The 22,359-nt window shown below is 38.4% G+C and overlaps 1 protein-coding gene across 4 annotated transcripts in view; it reads left to right on the top strand.

The window, feature by feature from the left end:
• The window catches only part of GRIK1 (glutamate ionotropic receptor kainate type subunit 1), a 167,123-nt gene that overhangs the window by 75,689 nt on the left and 69,075 nt on the right, over positions 1-22,359 (top strand). For all 4 annotated transcript variants that reach the window (XM_027449230.3, XM_027449232.3, XM_027449231.3 and 1 more), the window contains exons 2-3: positions 13,615-13,782; positions 16,227-16,484. In XM_027449230.3, coding sequence (XP_027305031.1) covers positions 13,615-13,782; positions 16,227-16,484 — 426 coding nt within the window. The remainder of the gene's footprint in view (positions 1-13,614; positions 13,783-16,226; positions 16,485-22,359) is intronic.

The raw sequence follows: 22,359 nt of genomic DNA, 5'->3' as shown, positions 1-22,359 counted from the left end.
TTAAGGATGAAACTACATTAATGTTTGTAAGAGAGAGACTGAAGGATGGAGAAAAAAATATATTTCTATAAACTTTAAGGAATAATAGATAATCCCTGAGTAAAATCTGCTTACTTCATCTTGCTGGCATCTTACAAAGCATGGGGGACAGTCAGGGAAGGGCTCCCAGTGGTGTGATTGGAATTCCAAGAGGGTCAAAACAATTTATGCTGTAGGAAACCTGGTGACATTTGATTTTATATCTGTCCTCTACTCCAATAAAAGACTAAGGGATGGAACGACTTATGTATTTTACTGAAAAATCATTTTAATCATGTCTTTTTTTAAAAGGTTGTGGTTTTAAACCTTACATTCATATTTTCTTAATTAAATACATTATGTGGTCTGATTAGCTGATTGCAGTCTTACCTGTATTTTGCCACTCTTTCTAGAAGAATGCAAGTTTTCCAGTCCTATTGCAAAAGTCTCATTTGTAAGAGAGATCAGTAAAAGAGGCTTAGGAAAACTCTTCTGCTAGGCTAGCCACGGCCTGAACATCTGAACATACTCTATTCACAGAGGGGCTTTATGGGCTGGAAGTCCTTAGCCTTTTTTTTTTTTTTTTTTTTTTTTTTGTCAGAGTTCAAAAGCTCTTCCACAGTATAATCTCTTCCTAATAGACATGTTACATAGTTCCCCTATAAGCCAAGACGAGCTCAGCAAGCAGTGTGTCAAGCTGGCTATGTTTTATTAATGCATGTCTTCTGGATTCTGAGCATCTACCTTTATCCATAGCTATAAAACATAGCTGATGCTTCCCTTTGCTGAAGTGTTACAAGAAATGCCATCATTTCTGTCTGATCAGGACTGAGCATACTTGGCTCAATTCTCCATCTCTGGAACAGTGGTATTTAAATGGCTGTTGGGCTGTTTGCACCTAAACAGTGCTCAAGCAGACTATAGGGAAAAACAACAGTGATCCTGGGGCCACAGTTTATGACATTGCAAGTGAGAGGCTGTGCTGGGGGATAAGTGAGGGAACAGCAGCTTTTCTGCACTGGCCCCCTTCCTACTCTGCTAAGGACCTGCACCTTACAGGATTAGAGATGTGGCCAGAAGAATACGGTGTCAAGGAGTTTCCAAATGCTGCCTCTGATGTGCTTTTGAAGCTGAATCAGGAAGATGTGAAGGATAAAGGAAGGATAAACACACCAGAACTACAACAGGTTTCTTGTTTTCTGCCTGGTGTTACCCCACTGACCACATTGGTTGCCTGAACTGGTGGGGCCACAGGCTCCAGTCATGGGACAAGATTTTGGCAGGGTTAGTGAAAAGTTGCAGTGGACATTTGGCTACCATGGGAGAAGGGAAAGATGCTGACTGTCACAAGTAAAGTCCTCTCCACTTTAGAGTAATTATTTTAATTCTCATCTCCAGAGTGAGAGAACCAACCTCAGCCTCAGACCAGTCTACCCCAGACAGTTGTTGTGTATCAGAAAGAAACAAAGCCAAAATTTACATTTACAGAATGTGCGGTGTGTGACAACAAAAGCTAATGTAATCTTTGTGTCTTTAACATTTAAATTCTTGATCCACTATGTTAGGCTGTTCTTTTTTAAAACACAGTGTCCATAATAGTCTCCAAGGGGATATCTCTGCTGTAGCTTGCTAAGCTGTGGGCTCCTTGACATACCCCACGAGAGAAACCCATGTCAATCATTTCTGGATCAATAGCTAGCACTGCCTTTAGGGGAATTTTAACAGCTGGATTTCAGAAAGAGAAGAGCGATTAACTAAAGTTAGAGTGCAAAATGTTTTCCCTACTAACTTTAACCTCTCTCCTCCTCCACTTCTGTTCTGGAAAAGAGGTACTTTTGGACAGTCTGTGATCTGAGTTTATCCATGCTTTTTCAGGATAAGCTCAGATTTCTTCAGCTTTATTAAAGACCTTACTTTCATAAGCATCTTACAAATAATAGTGCTTAATGGGCACTCACAAAAAGTTTATACTTTTAAATATATAAACCTGATGTTTATGCATAAAAGGGCTGTTTACTAAATAATGCACATTTGAAAGAACAGTCTAGGATTATGAAATCTGATTTTCTATTTCTGTTTAAGAGCTTGAGAAAACGGCTAATCCTTAAATAGTGTCACTGCATATACAAACTCAACAATTTCTTCATGGCAAAGCTATATCCTCACAGCTCAGGACTGCTCTCCAGCTACAGTAGCTAAACTCTTCAGGGATTCAGCCAAATGAAGCTATACATCTTTCTATGGGTCAGCTGCTGTCAGAGTGCAGAAAAATAAAGTGAAGTGGCAGTACATGCTGTATTGATTGCTGCTTTCTGGGAAGTGCAAGATCTTGTAGCAAATGCAAAGGAAGGTGGTAAAGCACTTTTTGCACAGATGTGCTTCCCGTTATAAGCAGGTACCTACATGAAAGCATGTGGCAAAAAACCCTCTGAAATCAATTTTCTTTGCCATTGTTTTAGATAGGGTCTCTATTGCTCTATTTGGAGCAGTTACTCCTGGTTTTCCTCAAATATAAAGTACTATTACTTTGTATTTGCAACAAATCTGACTATATGTTTTAAGCTTTCTAATAGTTCTGAGGTAGATCCAACTAAAATCAGTAAGGAAAAACTTCCAGCAAGTTCTGCAGCTCAAGGCCATCAGTCTTTTAGCCTTCTTTCAGCCAGCTTTCTTCCTGTTATCCTCATCTACTTATATTTCTGTGATATTATTTCCCTCTTCTTCTATTCTTTAATATAAACATTTTTTTTCTCTCTGTCTCTGAAATTGGTCTTTCTTCTCTACTTTCATGTTGTCTTTCCATCCCTTTTCATTTTCAGAAGCATTTTGTAGTCCAACATATGATCAGCAATTAATGTGACAAGATGTCTGAAAGGGAAATCCTCTGACCCAGGCAAATATGTAGGAAAAACATATCTGTGAACTAGTGCTCTGAAAAATTTAAAGAGACACCAGAAAGTAAATTTCTCTTCCAGTGGGAGTATTTAAATTGTTACAGCTTAGTGGGAGAGATGCTCAGCCATGAGAGAATTTGATCAAAACCTATTGAAATTGGTAGAAACATTTACTTTCTTCAGCAAAGTCTTATTTCTGCTGAATTAATGACAGAGAGAAAGACTAACTGCTACTTTGCTGCTGGAAGCCTTAAATTTTTATTTATTTATGTATTTATTTATTTATTTTTGTAAAGATCACTGTTTCTGTAGAGTCCTAGAGTCCTAGAGTGTTTTGTTTTGTTTTGTTTTGTTTTGTTTCCTCACAAAAATCAGGAAGCAGGAGAATGACAGTAAAAACTATGAATGGATCCAGCTACAGAGCTATGGTCAATGCAGAGTTAACAAACCCATCATCTCATCTCATTAATTAAAGGAATTAATTACAGAAATATTCATTACTTTATATCCTGAACCATCATTACAAGCATTTTGGCAGTGCTCACACTGAACTAAAACATCCACTTGAAGCACCCACCTTGCTTGATAAGGGCTTCCTCATTGTCCTGCTGTCAGTACAGCTCACTGCAGCATGAGTCTTGCAGATATTAGGGCGTCCTGAAGAGAGCAGCTCAATTCATAATATACTTAATGATTAAAATATGGCTCTGTTGAAGGTGGAGACTTGATTTTCTGTGTACTTTCACAACATGCAGCATACCACCTGTGCGCAGCACTGCAGACTTGATGGTGCACATGTGCAGCAGAAAAGTGGGGTGCTATAAACCTGCACACACTTCTTTCTGTGCCCTTTCTAGGTGCACTGCTCCTGGGGAAAACATCTCAAACAAAAGCAAAGCCCGTTCTCTGCAAGGCTCATCTGCCTAATTCTAGCTCCAAGAAGAGAAGGGAAACAATTCTTATTCCCTTTTCCTTGCTGCATGACCAAAAATAGCATCAGATGGGACCCAATGTTGCATGTGTAACTGGGTAATTAGAACCAATTTTCTCCCTCTCCTGTTTTTCTCTCATTCGAAATTAATGCTGCATTGCATGGATAACTAGTTCACCCAAGCAGGTATGGTTCTGTGGGAGGAAGAATAACAAACAATGTGAATAACATATGTATTATCTGGCATTTTTAGTGCCTGCTGACTATCCTCTGCATCAAGTAAAAACAATAAAATACAGGCAGCAAGACAATCATTTTTAAACTACCATCAAATAAAGAATTTGCACTTCTGAAATGATCCTTTGGTTTCTTGCTAGTACTGCTGCTGTATTGCAAGAGATGTATAAATCAGGTCAACCAGTTGTTTCCCTGTAAAAATAGAAAAAGTTCATTACTTTGAAATTCTTTAACATGAATCATGCCAATTGAGCCTTTGGGAAATATCTCCACACTCACAAACTGAACTCAGACAGATCCCACTGGAAAAGGCAGATCTTTGTATCTTAATAAGCTCAACTTTTTATATATGTACATACACACATACATTTATCCCTTTGCTTTCCAAACGATAAAAGCATAGCTGAATGCAGTAGCTCACTAGTGTAAAGACAATTATAAAAACCTGTTCCCAACTCTTGTAGAGAATGTCTTGGATAGAGGGATGTTTCAGCATTATCTATTTAAGATCCTTTCCCTTCTTCGCACCCTTCATCTCAGTCTTTAATCAGGTCTTGTTTTCTGGGAGTTCTGCATCTTGACCTGATGTGAGTGTTGGTGGCTCTGCTGCACTCACACTTGCACCTGTCTGTGCAAGGGCTGAAACTGAAATGTGGTTTCTACCACTTTCATCGCCGTGCAACTAAAGCACTGACCATGCTGCATGAATGTAACAGAAAGTCTGACTCTCTGTGAGGGTTCAGTCTAAATCAATCCAATTTTGAATCAGACTTCAAAGCCTGAAAAACTATACCCCGCCTCTTGTGAAAGCTGGTAGCAAAGTCTCCACAGAAGCTGCAGGAATTCACTCAGGTCCTAAACATGGGCCCAGAGGTGGATTTCATTTGTGCAGTTTTGAACCTAGGACCATCAATTTGTCAAAGTGACCTTTATAATAATAATAATAATAATAATAATAATAATAATAATAATAATAATCTAACCTCAAAAAACAAATCTGATCTGAGATTTTTTGTAGTCTGGAGATGCTTGCTATCTACAGAGACAGCAGAGAAAATAAACACAGAGGTGAGGGTAAGGGACACAAGTAATCCTGGTGAAAACCAGAACGTTGCATTTTTGTCTTTTGTGCCTGCTTTCTCTTTTATTTTTGATTTGGATTGCTGGAAACAATGAAGGAGGAGTGGGGAAAAGGTATGGGCTTCAAGTGTTGTTTGAAGTGCATCCCAAAAGGAGGAGGCTACAGAAGGATGAAAGGTTTCAGAGATCATGTTCCAAATCCAGGATCAGGCACAGGCAGTGAGATGGCCATGACATTTGGCAGGGTATAGAAAGAAATCAAAGGCATGATGGGCAGAAAAACAAGCTGGGTGAATGCAAAGATGGCAAATGCTGAGGTAAGGACTGGGGCTTCCAAAAAGGAGGGAAGAGGCTGAAGGAAAGAGCAATGTGTGGAGGACTTCCAAGGCAGTGTTTGAACAGATTGAAGAGGGAGTGATGGCAGAAAAGTCATTCAAGCTCTCAGCTTCACTGTCTGTAAAATGAGGATGATAATAGCTGCCTAACTCAAAGGTCCCTGTTGCAAGGCTAAATTCACTCGTGCAAAGAATGCTAATGTGTTTAGTTTATATTCTGTGAGCTGAATGCAAAACCCATGCATTTAATTCCATTAAAACCTAGGGGAGTAAACCCATTTCAGCCTGGATTTGTGAACGTAAAATGCAATTATTGTTGGTTATAGAATTATGATTGTTGATGATTATTCCTGAGAAAGTTTTTTTTTTTTTTTTTTTTTTTTTTAATTCACACATAGAGCAGTTTTTAGGTCATGTATAAATTAGAGGTAATATCCAATTTCTGGACTAATCTTACACAGTTGGTGAGCTAAACTTAAAAAGAAAGATACTGTTAAACTGTCTGCTAAAGGTAAGCCTGCAAGTAATAACCTGTTTGGTTATTCTTTCCCTGTAAGATGAATGCCCAAACTTAGCTCTGTGATGAGCACACTTGCACTGGCTCTCAGTCAGGCTCTTTGTGGCACAGGAGAAGTGCTCTGGTAAAAGGCAAGGATGGAGAAAAACACTTGGGGTGTTTTCTAGCAGCGTTTCCAGTCCCAGCAGCACCCTCTTTAACTGTGTAAGTGGACATTATTTGCAGGAAAATTCTTTATAAGTACTATTTCCCCTAGCTCCATTTTGGAATAGCATCTATAGCCCTACCACTCCACCAGCCCCACTGAGAGTCAGAAGTGTGTGTGAGCCCATAGCCATTCAGGCAGCAGAGTGGTGTAAGTCCATGTCCATATTGACTGAGAGCAAGGGCAAACTGTATGTTAATTTTGCTTTATGAATCTCCTATGTTAACCTGGCATCAGCAACAGCTTCTCTTTCAGGAAGCCAGTGACATGTAGCTGCACAGTTATTAGGATTTGAACTCTCATTTCTCTTCAGTGGCAGACAGGTGGGTTTTAATGAGGTCTCATGGACCTCATGGTGTTCAGAAGGTGCTGAGAAAAACAGGGGAGTCTTCTCAAAGCATTAGTCCCTCTGGGAGATAGGTGTTTCTGGAAATCCTGCTAGAAAATCACCTTCACATCATGGCACTAGGACGCCATTGAAAGCTGTCAGTGTCTCAAAGCCTTGGGCAGTGACTTCCCTTGGGCCATGTGCCTCAACATCACTGATCCTGTGTGTCCTCTCATGCGACAAACATTTCCCCAGGGAGGCGAGAAGGTGCATGTCACACTCAGTCTATGAAACTGGGATATCCTCTGAGCAAGGAAAGGACACTTGGACATCAGCCACGTAGAAATGTAGTTTTATACTTAATTGGAGAGAACTGTAACAACTTTTTTTTTTTTTTTCCCTAGGGAAGAGAAAAATTCATGTGTCTTTATGAAGAAAATCTTAGTTGCTAACTATATATTTCCATTCTTATTTGATTGTACCTTTTAATATTTCAAACACACTGCATGGTCAGTATGTTTATTTTCAAATAGCATTCTTTTGCCTTTTGAATGTAGAATCTGAATAAGAACATAAACTACATATGGCTTCTGAGGTTTTTAAACTCCTGTCTCTCACTTTAATTTCTGTCATAATATCCAGATACTTTGAATTAGTATTAATATGCTTACTACAAGAATCATGTGTATGTATAAGTAGCTGTGCTTATTAAGTTGCTGGAACTGCTGGATGTAGGACAGAGGTGGTACACTAAGGGAGGAAAAGCTGTCAGCAGATAAAAATCCCAGCGATATATATTTTTAAATCTCATTGTGTCTGGTAGCTTTACCTATGGTCCTTGAATATTGTATCTAGTGTTCAGCAACTCTACCTTTTCTCGGTTTTAACAACACAAACACGATTTACGTCCAATGCCAGCATTTTTCACTGGTCAAAAAGCAGAAGGAATTACTTTAGTGATAAAGAATTTAAAAATATCTGGAGGGTGGTTCAATAGCAGTTACATGCTGTGCAAAGGAGGTTAACCACTGGTCCAGTGTGTAAGCATGGGCAGAGACCTGCCATAAATTTGCCTCATGCAGCCACCAGTGAGCTGGAGAGACACATGGAAAATTTAATTGGGAAATCTGAAGTTTTTCTAACAAGATAATAAACATAAGAATGTTCCAGAGGAAGATCTAAATTTGAAAAATAACTGCCCTTTTGGCATGTCCATGGCAACAGCTGAGTTTCAGGCTGTTTTAAGGGCAGAACATGTTTTTCCTCTTTATTCTCCCTTAGGTGTCAGAGGGTAATATAGACCACCCTCAAAAAACAGCTGTATTTTCACACCTCTGTTTTGCAGGCTATTAGGACTGTTTTTCTCTGCAAGCCAACTTCTCATCCAAGTGGCTTTCTTCAGTAATTTAATAGGGAGTACAACATTAAAAAAAAAAAAAAGGCATTGTTCTTATGTTAGCTCTAGAATAGCTAAGGAAAATCTCTTCAATCAGGATACAACTTTAAAAATATATGTTTGGAGAAGTTAGCATTTAACTATTTAGCTTTGAAAGCATCAAATAATACCACTGACTGAAATCACAGAAATTCTTTCATGTCTACTCAGGCAATTCTGTGTTCATGCAGCTAAAAGAATATACTAGATCCACGGTATTGGGACTGAAATTTGTTAGTGAGATATTCTGCATTGAGGAAACCCAACTAAAAAAAGACTAGGTTGATAACTGACATTGGAAAGGTCAACAATTTTTAGCTGTTGCTGTTTACGACTGGTTTTAAAGTGGGGACAGAGATTTTTTCCCAATAATAATCTTTTGAGCTGTGCCTTGTCTTGAAGCAAAATGTTGATACCCATTCAGAGATATGGAAATCAATTCAGCCATGACCTTTTCTAAAACTGTCTCAGTCTGTGATGACCCCGTTAAATGGAAACATTTGCTTGCTCAGAAGGACTGAAGCTACTTTTTCAGGTGCCTACTGAGGTGTGCTTTTATATTTTTGACATTTTACTTGCTGTAGGTTTTTTTTTTTTTTCAAAGGATGAATGGGGCTGATGCTTTGTCATATTTGTCAGTTTGACTTGCATCCCTTGCTGTTTTCTGAAGAGGAGTCACTCATGTGGCTCAGATCTCATTTCTGTCAGAGTAACATTAGAAAAAAGTCATTTTTCTCTTACTTTCCATGGCTAAATTAAAAGTAGGGGAAAAAACAGCTTTTTTTCTTCAGCCTTTGAGACATCACTTTGTAAAGTAAATGTAGAAAGGAAAAGGTTTTTTTTTTTTTTTTTTTTTTTTTTCACACATGTTGTGCACTGAAGCAGGATTATCTGTTAAATGAACATGACTGCTGGGTTCTCCCACTGATGTGCTCGCATGTGGCTGATGGAGAGTTACTCCCTGCATGCAGTATGATTGGATAATGTACATCTGGCTTTGCCACTCTGCAGCCTGCAAGCAATAGGGCATGTGGGACCAGAGCACGAGAACACTCCTCAGCCATATATGCTGGCACAGACCTTGGGAAGTTTTGACATAAGAACCAGAGCAGACTCTATAGGTCTTGCACTCACCTGACATGGGGTACTCAGCTTCCAGCTGATTCAATAGACTGAAACCTGCACATCATGGCAGCAAACACGGCACTGCTGCAGAGCCATCAAATCATAGAGTACCCCAAGTTGGAAGGGACCCACAAGGATCATTGAGTCCAAATCCTGGCTCTTCACAGAACCACCCAAAAATCAGACCATATGTTTGAGAGCATTGTCCAAACACTTCTTGAACTCTGGTAGGCTTGGGGAGGAAACCTGGGGAGCCTGTTCCAGTGCCCAACTACCCTTGAAGAAAGGACAGGCCTGCCACTGCCCGAGGCTAAGCAGCCTTCAGTTGGCTGGAGCTGCAGCAGAGCATATCCTGGCTGAGCTACAGGGGAGGGAGGTGAAAGGGAAGACTCAAAACCCAAGCTTTCTCCCATGTATGTGCTACCAGTGGCCTACCTTGAAAACCAGTGCTTGTTTTTGTGCTTAGCAGTAATAGCCTCATTTCTGGAACATCATTTATATCTTGAGTTAACATTGATTTTTTTCCCTTCCCTTGTAGAACTCTTTGGTTAATTTGTTTTTAAAGTGTTGTACAGTAATTACTTGATTTAAATGAATCATCTGACAAACGGGTTCTTCGTCAAACTTGTCACTTACTCTGCTATTTCTCTTTTAACCTGGACCTTACAATATATTCTGAGCTTGACTGTAAGTCATCAGCAGACCATGAGAGAAGAGAAACTATTCACTAAATTGCAGGATTTCATTAAGAGTATATGGACGAAAACACAACAGAATGAAACAGACAGATTGTATTTGCTGCTTTGTTTGTGATGCAAATTTATAGACTGATTCAGCTTTTTTTATACCCATGGGTCCCAACAGAAAAATCAGTCTCAAATAAGTAGTAGTTCAAGGTTTTCCCAAACTTCACTCACAACAAACAATGATTTCCTCCATAAACTATCTCATGGACTTTGTTCATGGGCAGCAGGGCCTCTCTCTTTGTGCTTACTTCAGGGTTTAACCAAGAGAACATACAGTTAAATAAACATTTATTGGCTTGGAGAATGATGCTAGTGGTCTCAAAATTTCCCTATCATAGGGGTGGAGAAGGGGAGTACTATCTTTCAGAGACTCTAAATGGCACCTTGTTTAACATCTCTACTTCAGCTAAAAGAATGGCTGAAGGAAAGCTCTGTAGGAAAGGATTTGGGCATATTAGTGATGAAAAACTGAATACAAGCCAGCCATGTGCATTTTTCAGCCCAGGAAACTGACTATATCCTGGGCTCCATCAAAAGAAGTGGAGCTGGCAGGTCGAGGAAGGTGATTCTCTCCCTCTGCTCTTATGGAGTAGGGGAATACTGTATCCAGCTTTGAGGCACACAGCACAAGAAGGACATAGAAGTATTAAAATGAGTACAGAGGGGTCCGCAAAGATGATCAAGGGGCTGGAGCACCTCTCCTATGAAGACAGGCTGAGGGAGCTGAGGTTGTTCAGTGTGGTGAAGAGAAGGCTCTGGGGAGACCTTAGAGCAGCCTTCCAGTACCTAAAGGGGGCCTACAGGAAAGCTGGGGAAGGACTCTTTGTCAGGGAGTGAAGTGAGAAGACAAGGAGTAATGGCTTTAAACTGAAAGAGCATGTATTTAGATTAGATACTAGGAAGAAACCTGTTACTGTGAGGGCAGTGAGGCACTGGCGCAGGTTGCCCAGAGAAGCTGTAGATGTCCCATCCCTGGAGGTGTTCAAGGCCAGGCTGGATGGGGCTTCGGGCAACCTGGTCTGGTGGGAGGTGTCCCTGCTCATGGCAGGGGGGTTGGAAAAAGATGATCTTTAAGGTGCCTTCCTATCCAAAATGTTCTATGAATCTGTGATTCTATGAATTATATTTCATGCATAAATTATGAATGTTGTAACCGCCTGTTCTGTTCCTACACAGACCTACCCAGACTATCTCACCAATAAATTATAACATGAAACCAAAGTTCTCTGTAAGTGCATTACTGACATGTTAACATGCACAAAAGAAACCTGGAAAATGTGTTGAAAGGGTACCAACATATTGATTGTACAGCAGACTGTTAGAGAGACATATCTGAATACATTTGAAGTATACACAATGGTGCATGTGCTATTTTGATTAGTTTGCTTAGCAAAACTTTCACGCTATCCATCACTCCTCCTTTCCTTCTACTTCTTCCCTCTGCTCAGTGAATTTCAATTTTTTTTAAGGGGACCAAACAAAAATTCTGCAAATTTCTGCTAATGAAGTATAAATAGTTCCTGCATATACATCAATTAAAATTAATCTCAATTTAATAGACAACTGATTAGAGGTTTGGAAAAAGTCCTAGTCCTAAAATGAGAAAATGTTTGCATTTATGCGTAAGCATAGGACATGAAGACTATCTCATGATATTTGAAAAAAAGTTATTTTAAGCTAAACAAGCAAACAAAATGAAAAAGCACAGTACAGTAATAGTTTTCATGATGGAAAATTTTTTTGTTATCATCAACTGTCTAATTAAAAAGTTATCTCAGGCTATTGATTATACTCAGTGGATTCCACCTTGCCTCATGAAACAATGTTCTGCTAATCCTAGTAGGGGTCCAAGCAAAACACAAAAGGTGTATCTTGCTGGCCTAAGAACAAACTGACATTATTGCCAACTGAAAACACTTGTCTTCCACAGATGAAAGGAAGGAAAGTAAATTTTATTGAATCAGAAAAGAAGTAAGTTTGTTGGGTTCGTCATTGTCATGAGGAATTATAGGCTCTGAAAGATCTATCTAACTAAAATGAAAGTCTGAAATCCATTTAGTAAATGAAAAAATTGGTTAAGTTGGTAGAATTGATTAAGTCACGTTAAGGTGCTGTTACATATGGTTTTGAGAAATAACATATAATGCTGCGTATTCAAGAGTAGCTAGAGATTACATTGCCAACTTGGGTTTGATAGTCTCCAGTGTTTTCATTGCTGAGTTAAAATTCAAAACAGGTTTTAATTCCACTGTGTTTCCATTTCCTGATTATCAGCTAATGACTGCACTATTCCTACACTGGTGACATCAAAATTGCAAGAGATTGCAGCACATTAGCTGAATACATTCTGATGCTCAGAAAATATAAAGCGATATCTAGGGCTCAAATTTCACATGGGGAAATGTGAAAATATGTAAGTGAGAAATCCAAAGTATTCTCTAGTGACTTGCACTAAATGAGTAAATTATACTTGCAAAATCAAGTACTGAAGCTGGAGATTGCTGTTTAAAGGAGCTATTTTTTTTCAAATTAGCTGTGTTTGTTATGCATTCATCAAATCCCAGTGCTCCTAGATAGGCTGAATATGTTGTTGGCATAATATAGTCTCTAGAGGCTAGAGGGAGTAGACATCCCAGTATAAGTGGGATGGTATGTTGGCTTGAAACACAAGCACCTTTCCCATCTCAGAGTACATGCCAAAGTAATTCATAGTGCCAAAACTAAAATTCATTCTTTCCAGGTCCTCTTCTGGAAAACTTACTTTCATGTTAAAGTTCTTATTGATATCACTTGTTTTAACAAGGAGCAAGAAGTATATATAATTTCAATTTGAAAGGTAGAAAACAAGTCCTGACAAATTGAGCAGTGCTCAAATAGCAGTTGCCCAGCTGAAACTGCACAGAGGGGCTGGGACACCTCATTGTTCAAATAGTTCAGAACAGATGCTAATGGAAGAGTTTAGAGGAACAATAGGAAGTTGAGAGCAATTATGCTACATGCAGCACTGGCCTTTGAAGGGGACTTATAAAGCAGTCATGATGGTACTGGTAGACACCACATTACTGGAGACATCACTTATCACTTTGGCACAGAGGCAGAATCTTCTGTGGGAGCAGCATGTGGCTCAGATGCTTTATATCAACAAGTTCAACTTGTACAGCAATGAGCTTTGATAAAGCAAAAATATTCACCTGTCCCCAAGAAAACTGAGAAATGGCCAACATTTGTTGGTAACATGTGAATAATAATTAAAAAAAAAAGCCCTCTTAAGGCAAAGACCTCGAGTGGAAATTTTCGGTCCATTCCTACTCCAACTACATATCACTTGTGAATGTGGAACTTGTACTGTCAAGATTTGTAGAAACACTTCAGAAAATATCTCCAACACATCCAAGCTTCATCTCTAAACATAGATTACACTGAGCAGGAGGAACAAGACCAATAAATATGACTACTGCTTTTAGTTGGGAACTTGACAGAAGTTTTTGCAAGCATTTAAACATTTTACTACAGAAGCCTGAATGATAAACATGTATCATCTTTCACAGATGTTTGCCTAGCCAGCATTCATAATACCGAGTTAACCTACAGTGACATTGTAGATAAAAACTAATGGTCCAATGTGCTTTTGCTTTTAACAGCAAGTTAAACTGTTTTACTTTATGAACAGTCAGCTTATTGTTGCTCATAATTTATTTTTCTCTTTTTTATGTACAGCGATGAAGAGGTGAATAATACTTCTCATTTATCTCTGTATCAACAGGAGGGATCTTTGAAACCGTGGAAAATGAACCTGTTAATATTGAAGAATTGGCTTTCAAGTTTGCAGTCACCAACATTAATAGAAACAGAACTCTGATGCCTAATACAACATTAACCTATGACATCCAGAGAATTAACCTTTTTGATAGTTTTGAAGCCTCGAGAAGAGGTAATTATCTCAATTACTGTGTCAGTAACATACATGTTCTATACTACCTTTCCACTGCCTGATCTTCTGTTCCAATTGTAGTATGTGTATACAAACAGTAACATAAAAAATATATTTCAAAGAGAATCGAGCTGGAGTTGATCTTGTCATCTAGTTTCTGATAAAACACCTACATCCTGTCTGCATGCTAAGAGCCCCAGATGGAAGGAGACAGGTCCAACCAGTTTTTCTTTCCAAAAAATAGATTTGCCACCTGGAATTTTGCAGAAAATGATCACTGACTAACAGGGAGCACAGTGGGATGTCACAACCCATAATTAGCACATGCACACAGATATCCATTATTCATAACAAATGATTTCTATTGTACCTTAAAGAGCAGAGGCCAGTAGTGCCCCAGTCCTGAAATATTAAAACTTCAGTGGGTTAGACAGAAGTACAATTTCTCTGTTATATATAACTCTAAGACATGGAATGGACAAGTTTGGAATTTTTTGCATATTGTTTAGTTTTCCTGGAGGGAAAAGTATGGTCCAATTATTTTAATCCACTTTACTTGCAAATGTAAACAGAAAAGGGGAAAAACACACAACTTTTCTTAGGCACAGTGTATTTCTTCACCTCTAGGAGGCAACGTTGAAGTTTGCTAAGATTTATATTCAGCAGTCTAGCTCTTGGTGTGCACACAATCTATGGTGTGCACACAATCTATGCAAACAAGTTAGGGAAGAGACCCATAAGTCACCAAGACTTTGCAGATGTGTTTTGCGCTTTATTATAACATCTCTTTCTGTAAAAAGTACAAGATATATTTGGTCTAAGTTAAAAGATATGTTTGCTATAAGGAAAATGAAGGCTGAAAATTAATGCACTTCAAATCATGAATCATGTTAGAACACTGTTAAGCTTTTGTTTTTTAAATGTTTAAGTTACTAAATTCTCCTCACGGCACTTTAGTTTCTTACTGAAGATTGGGAAAAAAATATTTTCAAAGAACATCAAGGATAGCTTTAAATTCTGTTTATTGCTTTTTTATTTTTTATTTTTTTCAAATATATTCTGGAACTATATGCTATCAAAAATCAAATACTCTGCATTTCTAATCCATATAATCCAGACCTCCAGAGAGGATTTTACATTCCCTCTATAGTGAGAATCTCTTCTGTGACTATTGTGAAAATACTTCAGTGTCTTCACCATTTAATCTGTAGGAAGGAGTTCATTACAAATATTTTTGTAATTCTACACACTAAAGCACAAGGGATCCATGCAGACAATAGTAATTTCTTCTCTGCATGAATTATTAATATTATTTATGCAATTTCACATTAAAACCTGTTATCCTTTCAGAAGGCTTCTGAATTAAACCTTGAAAGCCTGTGCATTTTATGCTGTCTGTAAAACACCCATTTGTAGACTGAAAACAGAAAATAATTGATTTTCTGTCATATTCTATTACTATCAGACACTAAATATTAATTTAAAATATCTCTGTTCATTGTGGGTGTTCAGATACTTAGTATTTCATCCAACAGCAGTAATTTCTAGATTTTCCACAAAGAACTACCTTACAAAGAGTACAGCATTGCAACTCAGTGCAGAGGTTTGTCTCAGTCCATAAATACCTTATTAGAAACATTTGTGGTACATTTTACAAATGGACAAAGGTAATTAAAATTACTTCATCTTATGTCAGTTAGCCTGAAAAGACATGGGAGGGGAAGAAAAATAAAAAGACACCTACAGAAGGGATTCTTTTCTAGAAATACTAACCGCATTGGATGAGATACAGGCACAATGTATCAACAAAGAAGCCTTTGTTGATACTACCATCTGACTGATTTGGAAAGGTATTAAAATATCAGTGATGTTGGCTCTTTATTTCTCTGTGTTGTTACTGAGGCCTTTAGGCTTTACTGCATCTTCTGTAAACACCAATTATGGAGCGCCATGAATCATATTGCCCTTTACTGTTTATATTACTTCAGTAGCCTGAAATTAAAGCAACTCACATTGGTAGTAGTTTGCCAGTCATGGGGGGAATCTGTATGGTGTCTGTTGTGATTCCATGAACATATTCCCTGACACACTGCCATGAAACTTAATTCATGTGACATCCCTTTGGCAAGCCCATAGTCAGAAAGCTCCTGGTTTCTCCAGGATAATGCCATTCAGAGAAAGGCAGTTTGGGAATCAATGCAATCTGAAAGCAATGGACAGAGAAGTTGTTTTGTTTTTTATAAGCTGGTTCTAGGATATATTGCTAATCAGTAATGCCATTTTCAGGGACCATTTCCAAGTGGGTCTTGGAGCAACATGGTTACCTGTTGTCACTTTGAAATGATAAGCATGGATGGAGAATAAATTATCTTAGCAAATACCATGCGAGTTTCCTGCTTTGGCTTACCAGCAGCTTCTTCCTCCCCTCCCTCCTCTCTCCACAGCATGTGATCAGCTCGCTCTTGGTGTAGCTGCCCTCTTTGGACCTTCCCACAGCTCCTCCGTCAGTGCTGTGCAGTCCATTTGTAATGCACTTGAAGTCCCACATATTCAGACCCGATGGAAACACCCTACAGTGGATCACAAGGATGCTTTTTATATCAACCTCTACCCAGACTATGCAGCCATCAGTAGAGCAGTTTTGGATCTCGTACTATACTACAACTGGAAAATAGTAACAGTAGTATATGAAGACAGCACAGGTAAGTGGTGTGTTGCAAGTCACGTGCTATGTGCTTCTGCTAATGTTAATGTAGGTTCACGGATAAATTCTGTGAGAGAGTGCCTGTGATAGTTCAGTTTGGCATTCTTGCAGCAGGTTTCCCCAGAATATGGAAGAGAAAGATCTCTTATGGCACAGTTGTGCTTCGTAGTTGTGCTTCCATTCCTAGGCTTTTGGAAAGCTGTTCACTTCATCAGAAGTTAAGAAGTCACCAGGAGGTAGCTCCTCAGTTCTTGGTCCTGAGTTACATTTTGCTTCCTGTTTGTGGAACCAATAACACAGCTTCAAACTGATAAGTATTCTAGTGTGGGGCTGATCTGTGATTCCCTGTCTCAGTGAGGGGTTGATCTTTAGAAGAATGCATTTACAAACTAAAAGTTCAAGCTGTAGCATTTTTAATGCAGAGACTCTCTTATTCCTTAGAACTGTCTCAGAAAAAAAAAAAACAATTGTCAGCTGGATACTGAATGCTGAATCTAAAAGGTGCAATTCATGTAAATGTTTCCATCCTGTGAGTCTTAACTCAGAGAAGATCATTCACTCCTTGTGCCATTCTTTGTCCTCCTCCTGGGACAAGCAGTAGCCGTAGCATCTCCAGCAAAGACACAAAGCTCCTTGTGCCCACAGCATCTGCTGGTGTGCTGGCTGAAGCTGGGAACAGAGCAGCCCTGACACTGAAATTAGCTGATGGCTAGAAGCACTGGAGGGGCACAAACCACAGCTCTGTTCTATTACCAGGGCCCAAAGAAGACTGCATTTTTAAATTGGTCTTTATTGGCCAATACAAAACTATCGTTATCAAGGATCCATTGCTAAAGTTCCTCCCCTAAACCAGTGTAAAGTTACCCACCATGAAGATCCTAGCTAGACCAAAGTGTTGGAGTTGTAAATGAGGTGAAACCAGCTGAGGATTGTGTCACAGCATGATCTTACCTTTTGGTAGATCTCTTACCTCCGGCAACATTTTACAGTGGGGTAGCTAAAGCATATCAGTTATTCCAATGTAAACTCTCACCATCCCAATCCTTCAACACTATCTTTTTATGTATTTTTTAAGATGTAGATGAACTGCATGCATTTCTGAAAAATCGTGTGTGTTAACTCTCACTGGTGCAAAGTAAACACTTCACTGTCAACTCTGCTCTGAGATTTGCATTTCCCTTTCGATTCTCATTGCTTACATAAATATAGCACCTTTCAGAGCTCTACAGATGTGCAAGCAACATTTAAGTTGATTCTGTGATACTGGCATAAAACATTCCTGGCTGAGTCATGAAAGCAGCTTTCTAAGCATTTAAAAGGAGTATGTAAAAAATAAAATAAAATAAAAATTAAAAAAACACCATATTTATATAAAAAGTCACATTGACTGAAAGACAAAATTCTGCTTTAAAAACAAACAAACAAAAACCACACCAAACTTAGTTTTAAGGCTAAAAATGTTAGATTTATTTCCACACTGTAGACAGCACAAAAAAAGAACATCCCTTCCTGGATCCAAGAGGCAGGTTTCAGTGGAAATATTCTGATCACCTTAGAGTTGCAGTGTATACCAGAGTGCTGGAGGTAAAAGAGCAAGTCAGGCTGGGCTTACAGTAGCAATCTTTCTGCATTCCTATTAAGATGGTTTAGCTCAGCAGGATTCTTACGGACTCCTAGCCCTATATGCCAAAATATACTTAGGGGTAAATAAATAAAGGTCTTTTTCAGCCCACTCCTTTTAAAAACACTAGGTGCTGTGTACATGTTCAGTTACAAAAATGATTGATATTAAATGAATGATATTAAAGAGACTTCATTTGTAGAGATATTTCTAAAGTAAATTAACCATCAATCATCTTATTAACATGGAGTCAGGAAAGTAAACAGGTCAATTTTGGTCACTATAAAGAGTATTTGGATTTTGGTATAGATTGGCACCATTTAGCTCAGGCTCTTCTTTTTATTTCTCATCCTGATGTTTGACATTTTTATACTACAAGAAGAAAAAAAAATATAAAGATTTTTTTTTTTTCTCGGAAGCTAATTGTAAGTGAAGAGCACTTGCATTTCTAAACAAACAATGAACTCATAGCTGTAACAGTGAACTTGCAATGATCCATAAGAGTCTACTCTGAAGACTGAGGGGATCCTGCTTTTATCCTTCACACTACAGGATTGCTGCAAGCCCACGTGCCATCATGGCCACCTCTGGTAGAGAGGCCGCAAAATTGTGCCTGTTTGCCAAGCTGAGGTTTCTCCCCACTTCCTGTAGTTATGGGTTTCATTGCTGAATGGACACATCCATCAAGAGAAATACAGTTACAAGTTTGGACTAAGCAATGATTAAAAAAAATAAAATTAGAAAATTACCTCATTTGAGTGAGCTTGGGCTTCTAAAGGATCCAAATCACTTATGTCTACCCTTCTTATCTCAAACGCTACTTCCCATCCCATCAGTTTTTGTAATCCAACTGTTTTTCAGCTGTAACTTTTTTTACTGTCTTTCTTGATAGTAAATTAATGTCTTTGGGCTATAGAATAAGATCTCTGAAAAATTTCACCCCACTCCCTATTACCTATAGCTTTCCTATACTAATGAAAAATAAGACTCCTGAGCAAAAAAATAAGACTCCCAAGCAAATATTTGCTCCTTCATTTTTACATGTTAAGCATAATCCAATTTATTCTTAGAGTACCCAGGCCATAATCTACCTTTATTCTGGGTATTAATTAAAAAGAGTTATTTTATATCAAGTGCAATTTGCTGCCTAGGTAAGACAAGGAATTGTCTCCAGAACTTTAAAGACAATCTAACAAATCCTTGCAGAAAAGTTTATGATACATTGATCACTGCATTTTCCAAACTTCAGTACCATAAACTGTTGTTTGCCTTTCCACATGCTAGAGCTGGGTATGTATCCTGTATTTTGGTTAGATTCAGTGATTTTTAATATATCCTTTCCAATATCCCACTTCTGCACATTGTTATTTCACACATTGATCTGTAACAGACACATAACTTTGCCTCAGTTATCAAAAACTCAAACAATAATAGTTGTTCAGTGCAGGTTTGTCTCTGCCTCTCATCTACTCCACCTTTTCTGAATTCAATAATTTTAACCTACCAGATACTGAGAAGGGCAGCCACATCAATTTCCTCATCTTGTGTAAGAATCACTGATTTTCCCTATTTGTTAGAGAGCTCTCCTACCTTTTTTCATTTTCTTTCTTTCTTTCTTTCTTTCTTTCTTTCTTTCTTTCTTTCTTTCTTTCTTTCTTTCTTTCTTTCTTTCTTTCTTTCTCTCTCTCTCTCTCTCTCTCTCTCTCTCTCTCTCTCTCTCTCTCTCTTTTTTTTTTAAGATTTAGAGGAACTAAATCTTTCTGTCATATTAGTTTTATCTGTTTGCACTGTGCAAAATTTTAGTTCTTACTGAATTTGCTTTCTTTGAACTTGCACAGTTACAAGAGATATCAAACTTGGCTAATCCTAACACAATTTTCTAATAAAAAAATAAGTACTTTCTCCCATAGCAGTAAAAACTTTTCTTAATATTTTAAAAGTATGACTGAATTAGCTACACAGTTTTATTATTAAAAAAAGGAGAGGAAGGTGGAGGAAGGAGGAGATGAACAACTTGAACAACTTCTACTGACACACACTACCATACTTACCACTAGTGTCTATGACTATTTGCCTGTTGGAACATTATGTTCATGTTAGGCGTGTTTGAACTCCTAAAAATGTCAATCACAACTTGCAGTAGTTCTAGACATTACAAATTTATATGAAATATTCAAAGACTTTCACATATTTAAACATTTTACTTAAGCGTCAGAGCAAACCATTTCTCTTGTTCAAACCACTAAAAGACAAGTTGGAAGAGTACTGAATCCATCAATGCTAGAGAAAATCACAACACTGTTTCCAAAGGAAAAGGGGAAAGTGTTCAGCTGTCTGGATAGAAGACGGAAGAATACAGACAGTAACCCAAACAAGTTAGTGATACAAGTTCGGCTTCCATCCCTACAGCTTTTGTTTTCAAGTTCTAAAGAGCTTTTCCTCTCAATAGAATTGGCTGATACCTTCTTCAGGCTCTTTGAAGTTCACATCCAGACACACAGCTTCCACCTGTCCATACTCTAAAACAGTATTTGTCCTACTCAAGTTCCTGCTCTAGCACAGTCCTGCAACGTTGTCTAGGCCGTATCATCCACTTTGCAGAGGGTGAACCAATGCACAGGATATGTCTCTTCTGACCCCTTCCCATCTTAACCACTACTTTCTTCCCAGCCTTGTGGGGAGTCACTAATGCCTCCTAACTGGGTGTATGGTCGTACCAAGCAAGAGAAAAGTGACTGTTCTAAGTGCTGCACTTCACAGAATCACAAAATCATCTAGGTCGAAAGAGACCTCCAAGATCACCAAGTCCAACCTCTGACCTAACACTAGCAAGTACTCCACTAAACCATACTTGCCCAGGCCTTTATCCCTGTCCCCTGGGAGTCAGATTAAGCTCTTAATGTTTAAGATATGTCACAAGTCAAGTCTTGGTGATAGTATGTCCAAGGGTTTGGAGTTCTTGAGTAGGAAAAAGAGGAAGATGAGAATACTGATGGTTATTTGTTGTAGTTATTGATTATGATGGCAATCACCAGCTTCAGGCTTTTGTCTGGTCCTCCAAGAAAATACCTGCATACTTTTCACACCTAAATGTTTCTTTGATTTCTTTGGTACACTGTAACCAGACTTTGCTTTCATTCGGTGTTGCAGTAGGAAGTGATGGGAGGTGCAATTCCAAGTGGTATGTGACTGAAGCAGGTATTTAAATATTCTTCAGTTCTCTCAGTTACACCATACTGGCAGCTAAGTACTTTTTGATTCTGGAAAGAGATATAACACTCAATCTGTTCCTGTGAATTAAATGCAAGATTTCCTGCATGCTGGACTCTCCCCATCCCCAAACTCATTTTTTCCTCTTAGTGTCGCTGTTTGTGATAGTGTCTGAGGCACTGCAGTCAACAGCAGTGCACTTGAATGCATGATACAGACAAGTTACAGCTTTACAGACAGATTGCATAAACTCTCCTACTTGTTAATCAGTGTTGGAAGCATGAGCTCCACTCTCATAATAATGAGTTCAAATTGTTTCATATTTACACAGGCTGGCTACCAGCCAGGTTCCGATCTCACAGTGTGTGCAGTAATTTACATTTGAATAGTCATAATGCTTAATATTCTGTATTGATTGTTGATACTTGAAGACCTCCAAAGAACAGACCCAGTATTGCAGGCAGAGACAAAGACTTTTTTTTTCAAAAACCATTGCCAATAAATTGAGTGAAAATCAACAGTGAAAGCCAACAACCAATAGCCAACTTAGCAATAACTTGCTAACCTCAGAAGAAATAGTGATCCTTCACCTTGCCTTATATGTACCATTGGATCATTCAGACAAGGACATTCATGAACAAGACAAACATATACCCACACCCAGCAAGAGAGCAATGACTTTTTTTCATATTAATCATTTTTTGATTTTTGTTTAAGAAGTGCTTCTTGCTCGTATTCTCTCTCCCTATACAGATTTTTAAGGCAGCCTTTTACTTTCACTCAGCAGGAGATCATGGGCTTTTTTTTTTGGTGGGAAAATTAAGTTCATGGGTAATGAGAAAGAAATTGTAATCACACACCTCAAAGAACTCTTAACTATCTTACTTTGTTTTTGGAGGCAGTACAAATTACATAGGAGTGCTGAATTAGCTAGTAGAATTGCACTGTGTTTAAATACTTGGACAAATCTTCTGCTGGTTGAGCTCCACTGACTTCAAATAAGCCCTGTAGATTTCTACCAGCTGAAGACATAGTCTTGGAA

Source organism: Anas platyrhynchos, chromosome 1 (assembly GCF_047663525.1).
Source record: "Anas platyrhynchos isolate ZD024472 breed Pekin duck chromosome 1, IASCAAS_PekinDuck_T2T, whole genome shotgun sequence".
Lineage (NCBI taxonomy): Eukaryota > Metazoa > Chordata > Aves > Anseriformes > Anatidae > Anas > Anas platyrhynchos.
The sequence above is the reverse complement of the archived record's forward strand: the minus strand, read 5'-3'. Positions and strand labels throughout refer to the sequence as shown.